We start from the raw sequence: 14,131 nt of genomic DNA on the forward strand, positions 1-14,131 counted from the left end.
TGGTGGTGACCCCAGGCTGGTGGTGACCCCGGAACGGTGGTGACCCCAGGATCAGCTTGTCCCCAAAATGGTGGTGACCCCAGGCTGGTGGTGACCCCGGAATGGTGGTGACCCCAGGATGGTGTCCCCAGGATCAGCTTGTCCCCAAAATGGTGGTGACCCCAGGCTGGTGGTGACCCCAGGATGGTGTCCCCAGGATCAGCTTGTCCCCAAAATGGTGGTGACCCCAGGCTGGTGGTGACCCCGGAACGGTGGTGACCCCAGGATCAGCTTGTCCCCAAAATGGTGGTGACCCCAGGCTGGTGGTGACCCCGGAACAGCGGTGACCCCAGGATGGTGTCCCCAGGATCACCTTGTTCCCAAAATGGTGGTGACCCCAGGCTGGTGGTGACCCCGGAACGGTGGTGACCCCGGAACAGCGGTGTCCCCAGAACAGCGCTGTCCCCTGGGCAGTGCAGCCCCCTTGTCCCCCCCCGGGCAGGACGTCCTGCGCGGGACCGGGGGAATCAGTGCTGCTGACTCAGCCGCGGCCCCACCGGTTTCCTGCCCGGGGGGACACACAAGGGGGCCACAGGGGCAGCGGGGCTGGGGGAGGTGGGGGGCTTCCTTCCCGGGGCACCGCCGAGGCTCCGGCGGGTTCCTCCGGGTGGGCAGCGGGACAGGCAGGGCTGAAGGACCAGCCGTGTGGTGGTCCCCACGTCCTGCCCGTCCCCTGCCCGCTCTGGCCAGGGCTGGCCCCGGCGGGCTGGGGGCCATCGGGGTGCCCCCGCAGAGGAAGCACCGGGGCCGGAGCGTGAGGGTGTGCCGGGGCCGGTGGGGGAAGGAAGCGGGGCTGAATCTGCGGAAGCGCTCCCCAGCCGCCCGTCAGCTCCCCGGAGAGCGGGTGGGAGCGCCGAGCCCGGCATTGTTCGGTGCCGGCCCTCGGTGCCGGCGGTGCCAAGCCCAGGGCCGCCGGCACCCGCAGATGGCTCCCGTTAGTGGGACCCTCTTGGGGCTCAGCTTTCACGGCGAAGCTCCCGTCAAGGGGGTGACGTTACCACCGGGGACGGGCACAGCGTCCGGGCTGGCCGCTCCGAATCCGAGCTGCACCCCACAGCTCAGCCCGGCCTGCGGGCAACACCAGGCACCGGCCGGGAGAGGGGCAGGGAAGTTCGGCCACCGGCCGGGCGTTGGCTGCCAAAACCCTCCGGAGATTGTGGGGAGCCAAGAAATCCCAGCGCTGGCGGGCGCTGCCCTTTCCCTCCGGGTAGTAAACAGGCTCCCTTCGCCTGCAGCAGAAATGCCTAAAATTTTCCATCCTCCACGGCCTTGTGGGCCGAAGGTAACCAGACCCGCCGGCAGCCGGGTGGCCGAAGGGGTCACAGCTTTCCGCTGCCGGGAGGGCTGGAAGTCCTCAACCCAACACAGCTTCTCGCTGCCGTCCCCTCAGGAGGGCTCGGCATCGCCTGCCTCGGTTTCCCTCCTCCCTTCCCGCAGGGAAGACCCTGGATCTTGGGAGGGGGTAGCTGGACAGATCCAACCTCCCCTCTCCCGTCTACACCCCGCTGAGCGTGACGAGATTTTAAACTGTTCCCAGGCAGGCACGGGGGCGGAGAGGGGCGCAGGGCAGCGGAGGTGGGCAGTGGCCGGGGTGAGCCGAGCAGGCGAGCTGCCCCACGCGGGCGGCTACGAATCCCTCACGGATGCCGGATAACGGGGCGTGAGTCACATCCGCTCGTGCCGGACAGGTCCGGGCAAGGTGGGAGAGGAGCTCGGCTTGGGGATGGAGCAGCCGCGGGGCCAGGAGGGGAGGTCGGCACCTGCCTCTGCCCCGGGCCGGGGGCTGCAGGCACAGCCCTGCCCCGTGGGCAGCAGGAGGGGGACTGGGGTGACCCCAGTGGACACAGAGATGCTCGCGGGGCCGACGAGCCACAGCCACCGCCTTGTTTAATTAACCTCGCCGAGACCTACCGCCCTGCGCAGCCACCCAGTCCCCCTAAAGACCACCATGATCTGTCCCTCCTGGGGTTGGGACCCTGGGCAAAAGTCCCAGCGCCTCGTCCCCCGCAAGCCAGAGTGCTGGCAGGACACGCCGCACCACTCTCTCATTACAGCTTTCGTCAGCAGCTCATTTCCGAGCCGGCTTGCGCGGAGGAAATGATGAGAGGTGGTGGTGGCTGCAGGAAAACATTTGCAGGGCTGCCGGGGGCAGGACACGGGGCACAAAGTGAGATCACGCTCGCCCCATGGACAGCCAGCACCACTCGGAGGGACAGGCAGCATCCCGGCACGGGGTCATGCTGGGTTCGAGAAAGTCGTCAGGCCCCGGTGATTAATGAGGCACTGATTTGGCAGGGCAGGCGATGAAGGAGCAGACAAGCGGATCCGCCCCCCGCTGCAGGGATCGGGCAGAGGGATGGGAAGAGGTCGGCTTGAGGCTGGGCTGCCCAGGACGCCCCGGTCCCTCACTGCCTCCCGGATCCCTCCAGACCTCCCTCCCCACATGGGAGGGGAGAGGGGCCCGAGCTCCAACGCTTTGGGGCTGAACAAGAAAATTAAATATATTTATACAAACACATTTTAGTTAAAGGATGTCACAGCAGCTACAAGCACAGTCACAGCCTGACAAAGCCACCAACTCCTGCCAGCACCATGTGCCAAATTGGAGCACCTGGGAACAGCCATGACTCGTGGCTCCTTCACCACCAGTTCAGCCACGTGTGCACAAACGCCCCCCTCCCGAAAAAACAGGGGCCTCAAAGTGCCAGTGGCAAACAGACTGGGACGGCAAAGCCCACCTCTCCTCGGCTCTCCAGCATCTCCTTCGTCTGCCCATGGACACAGCTGCTTGCTCACCCGCCCTCTCCAGTAAGACAGCTCTTGGACTTGCAGGCTCTACAAATAATTTTATTGAAATTTAACAAAAGTGGACAGATGCACTGGGAGGAAGGACCATAAATAGTGTACATTTCCCAAACCCACGGGTCCTACCCGCACGCTAGAGGAGCAAGGAGCCTAATGTGAGTGAGTATGGTTCAGCTATACATCTACAAGGGAAAGCACGACATCGCACAGAAATCGTTTAAAAAAAAAAAAAATTCAGAGGAAAACTTTCCTTTTTTTTTTTTGCTTGCTCCAACACCACAGTGGACACAGATACTATTTACAGCGACCTTCACATTTTTAAGATCCCTCCAGGTGCTCCCAAGGTCCTGCTGCTGCAGGAGGGCTGGAGGCCAGGGGAGGGGAGGGGGCCCGGCGGGCTGGCTGCTTGGGGGACCAGCCTGGGAAGAAGTGGGGCAGGACGCGGCTTGTTGGCAGCCTGCGGAGGTTCGCTGACGCTCTGGTGACACAGAGGGGGGTGGAAGGGGTGGGAGAAAGCGTGTTTTTTGGGGGGAAGCATGTTTGACACCCTGGGGGAAGGGTGGGCAGCCTGTCAGGGAGGACAAAAGCATCCTTGCTAAGCCGGTCTCAGTCTCTGCCCCCCCCGGGGTTCCAGCCTTGCCTTGTCAGCAGATTTTTGGCCGGTAGCCAGGCGAGGGGCTCCCTGTTGGGGAGGAAAACGGCACCGGCCCCCTCCCCGCTCCTCCTCCGCCTCCCCCCCGTGCCCAAGGCGGGTTCGGTGCAGCTTCCCGCACCCTCAGACAGCAGCGGGGCAAGGTGGCACAGACAGCCCGGCCATGGCTTTCTCTCCTCTTCCTGGGGGCAGCAGCTCCTGCTCTCCTGTGGAGCCCGAGGGACGCCCTTCCCAGGGAGATCCAGCCCGGGAGAAACTCGAGAGCAGGTGGTGCAAATAAGAAACACTTCAGTGGGGGATTGTTTTAAGACAAGACTCTTTCAAGCAAGCAGGAGAACAAAAGATGTCAAAAGAAGCGCCCAGCATCACAGTGTAGACAGGCTCCCTGCCGGAGCCCTGCCCTCCCGCTTCCCTGCCCGGTGGCAGCCAGAACATCCGCTTCACCCTTCGTGCTCGCTCCTGTTGATGGGAACAGCGGGTGGGGGGACGCGGAGGGAAGAGGGGGGACGCGGAGGGAAGAGGTGGTGACAGGAAGACGGCAACAGCCACGCCGCTGTTATCTCCCTGAAGCCGAGAATGTGGCCCCACGCCCGGGCGGCTCTCAGCGGGCAAGGGGATGGATACATCCAACGTAGATGTTGACAGGGCTGGCAGCCAAGTGCCAGCAGCTTAAATTAAAAATCGAGGTAGCAAACGTCTGAAGTGCTTAGAAAGTAAGTTCTGGAACGAAAGAGGAGGAAAGCCGAGCTGGCTGCTGCGGGGAGCAGGCTCTGACCCAGTTTAAAGCTGTGCCTGCTGCCCCATGGCCAGTCCTCCTCTGCCCGCCCGCCCCGGGGGGCAGTCAAGCAGGGAGGCAGTGGCTCCCACCGCTGGCAAGGGGCGGTACGAGTCAGGCCTTTCCCTGGCCCTGCAGCAGCTGGCTCGGCACCCCAGGGCCCGCACGCAGGGGTGAGAGGTTTTTTAGTGCTGCCAAGGCAACCTCAACCTTCTCAAGCGGGAGGAAAGAGGAGAAAAGAGCAAGACCTTCCAAGACGGAGCAGAAAGCCTCCCTTTAAAGTGCATCACATCTCTCCTCCTGCCACCAGCTGGGACGCGGGAGGAACCATAGTTCACATCGCCAGGGAGATTTCCAAGCCAGGGCAGGCACACCGATCGATTGTTTTAGGGGGACGGGGAGCAAAGAGATGATTTCCTTCCTGCTTGGCTCTGTCCAGGCCCACCCCACCAGGAGGTACGTTCAAGACGGCACCAGGGGCGAGGACGTTACGAGGAGATGCCTTGCCCAGCAGCCTGACCCCACAGTGGGCAAAGGACGGCACTCAGAGGGAGCCAGCTTGCTAACGGGGGAGGCAAGTCCGCTGCAGAGCTGGGGACCTCGCTGCTGCCAGCAGCGGCCACAGACCGCAGAGATCTCCTGCGGGCAGAGAGACTGCAGGCAGCAGCAAAGCCAACCTCCCCAGAGCCAGCATAAGCAGGGAAACGCACAGGGGGAAGAGACCGAGGTCCAAGATAGAGGCATCTGATCTCCATCCCCTTCCCAAGAGGAGCGCAGCAGCCAGCCGGATGTGCTTCGAGACCGGCCACCCCTCGGCCTGCCCCGTTTATCCTCCATCAACAGACCCATCCAGGGGAGCATCACATAACACCCACGTCAAGCGACACGCTGCAACACTGGCCATCTAACCACCGGGCCTGAGGGACCTCAGGGCCCCGGGCAGCGCATTACCTTGTCCTGGCTCTCCCTGGGCCGCATACCTGAGAAGCAGGGGATTTTCTCTGGCGAGAAGTGCAGGCTCGCTCTCCCTTTAACAGCTCAAACACAGCAGCTCGTTTGCAGTTCCAGTTACCCATCAAACGTCGGCTAGAGGCTACAAAAGGTATTTTAGTCTTCTGACTCAAGCGAGGATATTTTTAAGCAGTCGTTGCACGAGGTCACCCATCTCCTGCGAGGAGCGGTAGCCAAGCCTAGCCCAGCCTGCTCCGTCCTGCCTCACCTCCAGGCGAGGGGAGAGCCGCCGTCCCCGCTGCGCGCCCAGAGTCCTCCTCAGGTGGGAACACGACGCAGCCTCGCCTGGTGAGGCTAGGAGCGGTGGGGCAGGGCCTCCCGCCCGCGGGCAGCAACGTCTGGTAACTCACACCTCGCAGATGATCACCGGGAAATCCACGTGAATGCGAGGGTGCTCTAGTTTCACTATGCCCTGAAAGAAGAGTCAGAGAGGTGAGCGGAGGAGATCACCAAACAACAACCCCAAGCCCTATGAGTAACCCTGTACTAAAGGGCACCACGCCCTCGAGGAACAGGAGTCCATAAAGCCGCCGTGACAGTGACACCAGGTACGCCTGAACAGCGGCATGCAAAGCGAAAGCACTTTGCCCTTCGAACTTGTCCCTGGAGAGCCGAGGGCGGCGCGGCTGGCTGCCACACATGGCGGGTCTGGAGCTCAGCAGAGCGAGAAAGGAGGGAGCTGCTCTGCCAGGCACTGCCCGTGCAGCAGCTGGTGCGTGACTGGCAGATATTGGCCGTCTGGGCTTTTCATCCGGCACCTTTCATTCACGGGATTTAAAAGAATGAAAAGAGCTCTCAGAGAGAAAGCAGCCAGGGCAGCTGGCACACAAGAAAAGCAGCTTTCTATCCAGAGGGGAGGCTGCTGAATGCACGCTCCCTCCACGCCAGCCACAGGCGCCTTTCCCATGCTCCGTCCAAGCCTTCTCCTGTTACAGCACTGGGAGGACCCGCTGGCAGGTGGGGGGCTGGGGCTGGAGTCGGGGCTCGGGGCTGGGCCTGTACTCGCAGAGCCAGAAAAAAGCCTGGGCTAGCGAAGGGCTATTTAGTGCCGGTATCTGCTCTCTCCGGCTCAGACGAACTTTCCAACCAAGTGAGTTTCAACCCACATCGAGGAGGGTTAGGAGGCAGTCCCACAGCCTGAGCCTGCCTCTGCAAGAATGCCAGCCTGTGGAGCAGTGCCGAATCCTTCTCCCCCATAACTGCCTGTGTGGTGCCCAGAGGGGTCCCACCCTGCTGGAGGGCTGCTCACCCCTCAGAGCGCACCAATGGCTTGCTCCAGATGCTCGCTAGAGCCGTGCCTTTCTGCTTACTTTGGAAAGACTCCTGCAGGGTCTCTCTCCAGCCCTGGTTTGATCCTCCCTTTTCTCCATTTATGCCCCCAGAAGCTTCCATACATGCAGGCTATCCTTCTCCTGCACCGAGACCCTCAACTGGTGTCCCAGCCCCTTCCTGGCTTCACCCCGGTTGCTTATTTTAAGAGGAGACTTTTGCAAAGTGAGGTGCAAAACGCATAGCTGTCAACACCACCATCAGTACTGAGCAGCCGGGGAAAACATGTGCACTTGCGTCAGCAGGTGACGGACTTTGGCTGCTGCTCCCGAAGCCATGGCCCGGCCCTCCACAGTGATGTGACACCAGCTGAGCAAGCGCAGCACCCCACACCTTGGGGAAGGTAGTCAACGATGGGACACCACGGCTGTGCATGGCTGCCTGGCACTCTGTGCCCCACAGCACACACCCAGCTGAGCTATCATCCCCAGCCTGGCAGCTATAAAGGGCTGGGGCACTGCTTCTCTCTGGAAAGGGGGGCTGGAGGGTGTCACCAGCTCTCCATCTCCTGCCACAGCCTCACTAGGTGGCACGGGTGTAAGCCAGGACACACAGGAGCCACGACTCTGAGGGTGATGCTGCAGGGAGAGCAGAAAGCCTTTGCCTTCCCGGCAAGAAGATGCGCCGAGGGAGAAGGCCCACGTGCAAAGCCAGGACTTCAGCTGTCAGCGTGGTGCTTTGGCACTCACTTTCCCCCACCCTTCTCCCCGCGCTACCTGAGGTATCAGGTTCTTGTGGATCCTCTTCAGCTTGGCGCGCTTCCTCCCATTCTTGGTAACGATTGTCTCCTCGTAGAACTCGTGGGCGAGGTCCCCGTCCTCATCATAGTACATGGAGCTGCCGAGAGGAAAGGGGAGCTGGCTAGGTAAGAGCCTGCCTACCGCTGCCGGCTCCCTGCGCCCCGAGCAGAGGACGGAGCTGGGACAGGCCGGCACCACCAGCCCTGCGAGGGCTGCAACGACCACCCGCTGCCGGCTCAGCCGCTGCCGGAGGCTGCCCTCTCGTCCCCCCCGCCGCCCCGCGGAAGGCCAGGGCCTGCGTCCCCCCGCCCCCGCCCGCCACGCCGGTGCCGGTGCTCGGGCAGGCCTGGACCGAGCCAGCAGCGGAGCCCCCCCCCCCCCTCCTCGCCTCCCCCGGCCTCTCACCCGCGGCGTGTGAAGACGAAGGGGGTGGCGGCGCGCGCGGCCCGAGCCCGGGCCAGGGCCTGCTGCCCGCCGGGGCCCTCGGCGCCGCCGCCGCCCGCCGCCGGGGAGGCGAAGGGCCACAATCCCCGCGACTTGGAGCCGCTGGCGCCCATGGCGGCGGCGGCGGGAGCGGGGCGAGGGGGGGACCCGGGGGCGGGGGGGGGGGGGGGGGGGGAGGAAGCGGCCCGGAGCCGCCCGGCGACAGCGACCGAGCCCCTCCCGACGTGCGCCGCCGCGCTGCGACACTTCCGGCGCCCGCGATACCCCCCGCACGTGACCCGGGAGGGATGAGGCGCCCGCGTCACGTGAGAGCGGCGCGGGGCGCGCCCTCCTCCCCGCCTGGCACCGGCGGCAACGCAGGGGCCGCCGGTTCGAGTCCCGCCGCCGCCCCGCACCACGTGCGGGCGGGCACCCACGGCCCGACGGCACCGGGGGTTCTTCGTGTCCCCTCCCGCCCCAGCCCACCCGCCAAGGACACGCCGCAGGCCAGGCCTCGTCACCAAGATGCCTTTATTGGTGCTCAACGCCCTGCTCCCCCCACCGGGGACACCCGCTCCCCCAGGGACGCTCACTCCCCCCGGGGACACCCGCTCCCCGGGCCAGCCCCATGGGGGCTGCGACGACCCGGTGGGTCCCGGGGTGCCCCATTCCACCCCCCCCTCCCCGGTGCCCCCCACCCGCCGGCGGGCGAGGGTCCCGGCGCGCTGGCTGGCCGCGGCGGCGGTGGCGGCGGCGGTCACCCCGGGGTGCGCGTGGCCAACGCCTCCTGCATCTTCTGGCGGCAGCGAGCGTAGCGGTGCCGCAGCCGGCGCACGTGCTCTTCCTCCTCCCGCTGCAGGATGCGCAAGAAGTTGTGCAGCTCCGGCAGCGTGAAGGCGTCCCACTGCGGGCAACACGGGCTGCCATCGCGACGGGGATATGGCATCGCCCCCCGCCACGGGCCACGGCCCCCGTGACGCGCGGCCGCCGCTCCCCACCCCGTCCCCGCACTCACGTTCACCTCCCCGGTCTCGTTCTCCTTCAGGACGAAGCTGAGCACCTTCTCGCTGGGGCCGGCCAGCAGCCGCAGGCGCAGGGGCTGCTCCTCATCAGCCAGCTTCCGCAGGTACACTGCAACGGCGGCCGCGCGTCACGGGGGGGGGGGACACCGCCACAGGGACGTCACCACCACGGGGACCCTGCCACTATGGGGACATCACTGCCACGGTGGGGACGCTGCTGCTACAGGGATGCTGCTACCGCGAGGATGCTGCCACTATGGGGACATCACCGCCACAGGGGACACCACTGCCATGGGGGACGCTGCTGCCAGGGGGGACATGCCCGCGGTGACAGGGGACGCTGCAGCCAAAGGGGGAAACCACTGGTACAGGGGTGCTGCCACTATAGGGACGCTGCCGCCATGGGGATGCTGCCGTTATGAGGGCATCACCATGGGGGACATCACTGCCGTGGGGATGCTGCTGCCATAGGGGACAGCCCCACAGCCACTGGGGACACTGCCACCAAGGAGGATACCACTGCAGCAGGGATGCTGCCAGTATGGGGACACCGCTGCCAGGGAGGACACCACCGTCCCGGGGGACACCACTGCCGTGGGGATGCTGCCACCCTGGGGGACACCACCACCCTGGGGACATCGCCACCACGGGGCCACCACCACCACCACGGGGGCACGGCCACCGCTGCGGGGACAGGGCTGCGCCGGGGCACTACCTTGCTCATCCTTCTCGGACCTCTCGAAGAGGGCGAACTTGCGGGGGTTGTCGACGACGGTGAACTTGCGGAGGAGGGCGTCGATGACCTCGCTGGCGCGGGTGTGCGAGAGGATGTGCAGGTGCTTGACGGTCCCCTTGGGCAGGTAGAAGGACGTGCGGCGCTTCACCCCCTGGGTGCGCGGCCCCTGCCGCCCCGCCTGCAGGGAGGGGACCCGCTTGGTGGCCGGCACCGAGACGGGGCGCACCAGCTTCAGCTGCACCTTGATGAAGCCGGTGTAGGAGCCGTCCTTGTTCTGGGAGACACCGGTGCGGGGACGGTGAGCGGGGCCAGGGCAGGGCACCGTGGCCCCCCCCCCGGCCCCGCGGCAGCCCCGTACCAGGCTCATGAAGAGGTTGCTGTTGATCTGGCTGTTGTACTCCTTGATCCGCTGCTCCACCTGCGCCTGGTCCAGCTCTGTCTTCTCCCACTCGCTGGGCTCATCCTGCGCGACAGCGGCCGGGCTGAGCGGCACTGCGGCCGCGGGGGACCCCTCTGCCCGCCCCGGCGTCCCGCCGCCCCCCAGCCCGCCCCGAAACACCGGCTGACACACGAGCGGGCGGTTGCGTGGGGTTGCATCAGCCCAGCTGGCGCTGAGCTGGGCCGTGCCGGGGAAGCGCGGCTGAGCTCATCGCGGTCCCAGCCCTGCTCTGGGGACACCGGCATCGGCCACCCCCCCACCCCTCGTCCCTGGGGCTGCAGGGGTGGGTGAACCTGCCATGAGGACACCCCGGGGCCAGGCATCCCCTCCCGGCACCCCAGATCAGAGAGAGATGCCCGAGGCAGAGAGCCTGGCACCGAGGTGGTGGGGCAGGCTGGGTGCCCGTGGGGATGCCCCGGGATTCGGGGCGGGAGGGCCGGGTTGGGGGTGCAGCCCGCCCGTGCCGCCGGCACCCCGCTTCAAAGTGCCGGCCCCACGCAGGGGATACCCAGGTGTCCCGGCTCAGCATTCCCGCCGCCGGCACCCACTAATGAGTATTTACACGGGGCCGCGGAGCCGCCGCGCAGAGCCGCACGTGTCCCCACGGTGCCGTGGGGCTGGGGAGCACCCGGGCTCCTGGCCCTGATGGCCACCCCGCAGCATGCAGGCGCTGCCGGACCCTGCTGGGGTCCCCGCGGGATGGGGATGGCTGTGAGGCTGCCCCGGGGGGGCTCAGCCCGGCACCCCCAAGCACTGTCCTTCGCCCCCGCCGGGAGCAGCTCCAGCCCCAGGGGGCCGTGGGGCAGCCGTGCCAAGCAGCAAAGCCCCGCTCACCCCACTGCGCCTCGCTCGCCCCACAGTGCTCGCCGGACAGGGCCAGCCTGCCCCACGGCATGGCCACGCTTGCCCCCACGCTTGCTCCATAGCAAGGCCATGCTCAGCCCCACGCTCACCCCAAAGGCAGGGCCACGCTCAGCCCCACGCTCACCCCACAGTGGGGCCATGCTCACCCCTGTGCTTGCCCCACAGCAGGGCCACGCTCAGCCCCACGTTCGCCCCACAGCAGAGCCACGCTCACCCCCGTGCTCACTCTGCAGAAGGGCCATGTTCAGCCCCACACTCATCCCATAGCAGGGCCACGCTCAGCCCCGTGCTTGCCCCACGCTCACCCCACAGCAGGGCCATGCTCAGCCCCACATTCGCCCCATAGCAGGGCCACGCTCACTCCTGTGCTCACCCCACAGCAGAGCCACGCTCAGCCCCATGCTCGCCCCGCAGAACGGCCACGCTCAGCCCCATGCTCGCCCCATAGCAGGACCACGCTCAGCCCCACGCTCACCCCACAGCAGAGCCACGCTCACCCCCGTGCTCGCCCCGCAGCAGGGCCACGCTCAGCCCCACTCTCGCCCCACAGCGGGGCCACGCTCACCTCCAAGACGGGACCACCCACACCCCACGTTCTCCCCACGGCCCGGCACCAAGCCCACCCTCGCCCGCCCTCCAGCACCCGGCCCCGGGGAAGGGTGCGCTCCCCGCGGCTGACGTCACCCCGTGCCCCCCGTGACGTCACGGGCGGCGGCCCGGGACCGACCTGGCGGCGGCGCGGGCGGCGGCCGAGGGAGGTGCGGGCGGTGTAGAAGAGCTCGGGCTCGGAGTCGGAGTCCTCCTGGCTGCAGTAGCCGCTGCTCGCCGTGCTGCCCCCCGTGCCCCCCGCGCCGCCCCGCCGCAGCGCCAGCGCCGCCGCCCCGCAGCCCCCGGCCCCGCCGCCCCCCGCGCCGGGCGCGGACGCGGAAGCGGACGCGGCCACGGCCACGGCCACGGCCCGCCCCGCCCGCCCCGCGGCCCCGCGGGCACACGGGCACACCCGGCCCCGCGCCAGCCCGGCCGGCCCCCGGGCTGGGGCCCGGCTCGGTCCGCTCCCGGCTCGGCTCAGCCCGCTCCTCGGCCCGGCTCGGCTCGGCTCCGCCCGGGGCCGGTCCCTATCCCGGCTCGGCTCCGCCCGGTCCCGCTCCTTGTGCCGGCTCGGCTCCGCCCGGCCCCTATCGCGGTCCCGCTCCCGGCTCGGCTCAGCCCGGTCCCCACGGCGGTGCCGTCCCGGTCCGGCTCAGCCCGCTCCCGCTCCCGGCTCAGCCCGGTCCCTACGGCGGTCCCGGCTCGGCGCTCTCCCCGGCCCCGCTCCCGCTCCCGCTCCCGGCCCCGCCCCGGCCGTGGGGCTGACGCGGGCCGGGGGCGGCGCGGCGCGGTCCCGCTTCCGGCGGTGATTTCACCCGCGCCCGGACCCGCCTGTGGCCCGGCCCGGCCCGGGCACGGCACGGCGCGGGACAGCACCGCGTGGGCACGGGCCGGTACGGTGTGGCCCGGCCCGGCACAGCCACCCCCAGGCCAGGCAGCCCCCCGGGTTGGCCGCCCCCCCTCCCCGCCCTTGCCGTCCCTCGCAGACCCGGGCCGGGCCCTACCACGTTGGTGTCCTTCTCCAGCGCCTGCTCGCTGCCATCGTCCTCCTCGTCGGTGCCCGGCGGGCCGCTGCAGTCCAGCCGCACCAGGGCCCGGCACCGGTAGTGGCAGGTGAAGCTGCAATCTGGGGACGGGGACAGGATCGGTGTCACCACCGCCGGTGGCAGGGGCAGCGACTGTGCCGGCGAGGGTACCGGTGCCCGGCGGGGCAAAGGCTGGCGCGCGGTGCCGGTACCGGTGCCGGCTGCCTGCCCGTGCTGCGCCGGTGCCGGGGGCCCGGGCGGCAGCGCCCATGTGGGACGCGGTGCTGTGCCAAGCTGCCGGCCGGTACCGTGGTGCCCATGCTCCTTATCTGGGCTGGCCAGCCCACCAGTGGGTGCCTGACAGCCGGGATGTTCGGCATCCAGTACCGGGACACCCAGTGTCTGGTATCAGGATGCCCGGTACCTGGTGGGGGTACTTGGTACCAGGCTGCCCCAGTACCCAGTGTGGGTGCCTGGCACCAGGATGCCCAGTAGCCAGCATGGGTACCCGATGCTGGGACGTCTGGTGCTCGGTGTGGGTGCCCAGGACAGGGATGTGCGGTGAATAGGCAGGGTGTTCAGTATGGGGCTGCCCAGTGCCCAGTGCAAGTGCCCAGTACTGGGACATCCAGTGCCCAGTGGTGGTGCCTGGTGCCCAGAGGCCTGGTGCCCAGTGGGGGGCCTGGTACCGGGATGGTGCCCGGTGCAGGTGCCCAGTACCCAATGGGGGTGCCCGGTACCGGGATGGTGCCCGGTGCAGGTGCCCAGTACCCAGTGGGGCTGCCCGGTACCGGGATGGTGCCCAGTGCAGGTGCCCAGTACCCAGTGGGGCTGCCCGGTACCGGGATGGTGCCCGGTGCAGGTGCCCAGTACCCATTGGGGTGCCCGGTACCGGGATGGTGCCCGGTGGGTATAACTGGTACCGAGAAGCCGGTGGCTGGTACCGGGACGCGTGGTACCTGGTGGGGTTGCCCAGTACCATGACGCCCGCTGCCCGGCGTGTGCGCCCAGTCGCGGGATGCCCACGCCCGGCGGGGTTGCCCGGTCCCAAGACGCCCGGTGCCCGGTGGGGGTGCCCGGTGGCGGGATGCCCGGCGGGGGTCCCGGGAGGCCCGGGACGCGGCGCGGTTACTCACGGCGGCACTGGAGGCTCTTCCTGCCGCCTCCCCAGACGAAGTCCCCGCAGAGGTCGCACCAGGTGTGGAGCCCCCGGCGCCGCGGCTCGAAGCGGTGCCCGGCGCCCGGTGCCGCCGTCAGCCGCGGGTCGGGGTGCGCTCCGGGACCGGGACCGGGACCGGGACCGGCGCCGGGCCGGCGGGCCGGGCTGATGCGCAAGGCGTTGGTCCGTTCCAGGCGGCCCCGGCCCGGCCGCGGCTCCGGTTGCAGCTCCCGCAGCTCGATGAGCTCCATGGCCCGGCGGCCGCGGGCGCTGCGCGGCGGCGGGGCGGGGGGGGCCGGCACCGGGGGATGAGGGCCGGGGCGGGGACCGGGAGGGGCCGCCCCGTCCGGGGAAACTGAGGCAGGAGCGGGGGTTGGGGGGGGGGGAGAGCCTCGCAGCGCCCGGAGGAACCGACCGCCACCCCCCGGGCCCGGCAAGCCCGGCGGGGCGGGCTGGAGGCGGGGAGGAAGCTCCGGGAGCCGCTGCTGGGGAAGGGGGGGGGCCGCTCCGGCAGCCCCGCTTTC

The 14,131-nt window shown here is 68.2% G+C and overlaps 2 protein-coding genes across 3 annotated transcripts; both read right to left on the reverse strand.

Moving 5' to 3' along the window:
- Window positions 1-2,539: 2,539 nt before the first annotated feature.
- Window positions 2,540-8,118, reverse strand: TUSC2 (tumor suppressor 2, mitochondrial calcium regulator). Of its 2 annotated transcripts, XR_012653869.1 has the most exons (4): window positions 7,757-8,117; window positions 7,328-7,448; window positions 5,491-5,694; window positions 2,540-5,364 (listed from the first exon to the last, which is right to left on the reverse strand). XR_012653869.1 is itself a non-coding variant. In XM_075053171.1 (3 exons), the coding sequence occupies exons 1-3, from the start codon at window positions 7,906-7,908 to the stop codon at window positions 5,629-5,631; spliced, it is 339 nt and encodes a 112-aa protein (XP_074909272.1). In that variant the 5' UTR covers window positions 7,909-8,118; the 3' UTR covers window positions 2,540-5,628. The 2 variants fall into 2 exon arrangements, 1 of the variants encoding a protein (XP_074909272.1); XM_075053171.1 differs by having other exon boundaries at window positions 2,540-5,694; window positions 7,757-8,118.
- A 313-nt stretch (window positions 8,119-8,431) lies between these two features.
- RASSF1 (Ras association domain family member 1) lies at window positions 8,432-14,041 on the reverse strand. Its single transcript, XM_075053170.1, has 6 exons — window positions 13,585-14,041; window positions 12,428-12,549; window positions 9,891-9,995; window positions 9,512-9,806; window positions 8,790-8,905; window positions 8,432-8,678 (listed from the first exon to the last, which is right to left on the reverse strand). The coding sequence occupies exons 1-6, from the start codon at window positions 13,856-13,858 to the stop codon at window positions 8,532-8,534; spliced, it is 1,059 nt and encodes a 352-aa protein (XP_074909271.1). The 5' UTR covers window positions 13,859-14,041; the 3' UTR covers window positions 8,432-8,531.
- Window positions 14,042-14,131: the final 90 nt, after the last annotated feature.

The sequence above is a fragment of the Buteo buteo genome, chromosome 21, assembly GCF_964188355.1.
Source record: "Buteo buteo chromosome 21, bButBut1.hap1.1, whole genome shotgun sequence".
NCBI lineage: Eukaryota > Metazoa > Chordata > Aves > Accipitriformes > Accipitridae > Buteo > Buteo buteo.

Bases quoted from the DNA above. Each gene is read 5' to 3' on its own strand.
- TUSC2 (XM_075053171.1), bottom strand. From the start codon at position 7,908: ATGGGCGCCAGCGGCTCCAAGTCGCGGGGATTGTGGCCCTTCGCCTCC. The intron at 7,449-7,756 runs GTGAGAGGCCGG...TCCTCTCGGCAG, and splicing joins TTCGTCTTCACACGCCGCGG to CTCCATGTACTATGATGAGG. The intron at 5,695-7,327 runs GTAGCGCGGGGA...CTCTTCTTTCAG, and splicing joins ACAAGAACCTGATACCTCAG to GGCATAGTGAAACTAGAGCA.
- RASSF1 (XM_075053170.1), bottom strand. From the start codon at position 13,858: ATGGAGCTCATCGAGCTGCGGGAGCTGCAACCGGAGCCGCGGCCGGGC. The intron at 12,550-13,584 runs GTGAGTAACCGC...CCCCGTCCCCAG, and splicing joins GAAGAGCCTCCAGTGCCGCC to ATTGCAGCTTCACCTGCCAC. The intron at 8,906-9,511 runs GTAGTGCCCCGG...CCGCCGTTGCAG, and splicing joins GTCCGAGAAGGATGAGCAAG to TGTACCTGCGGAAGCTGGCT.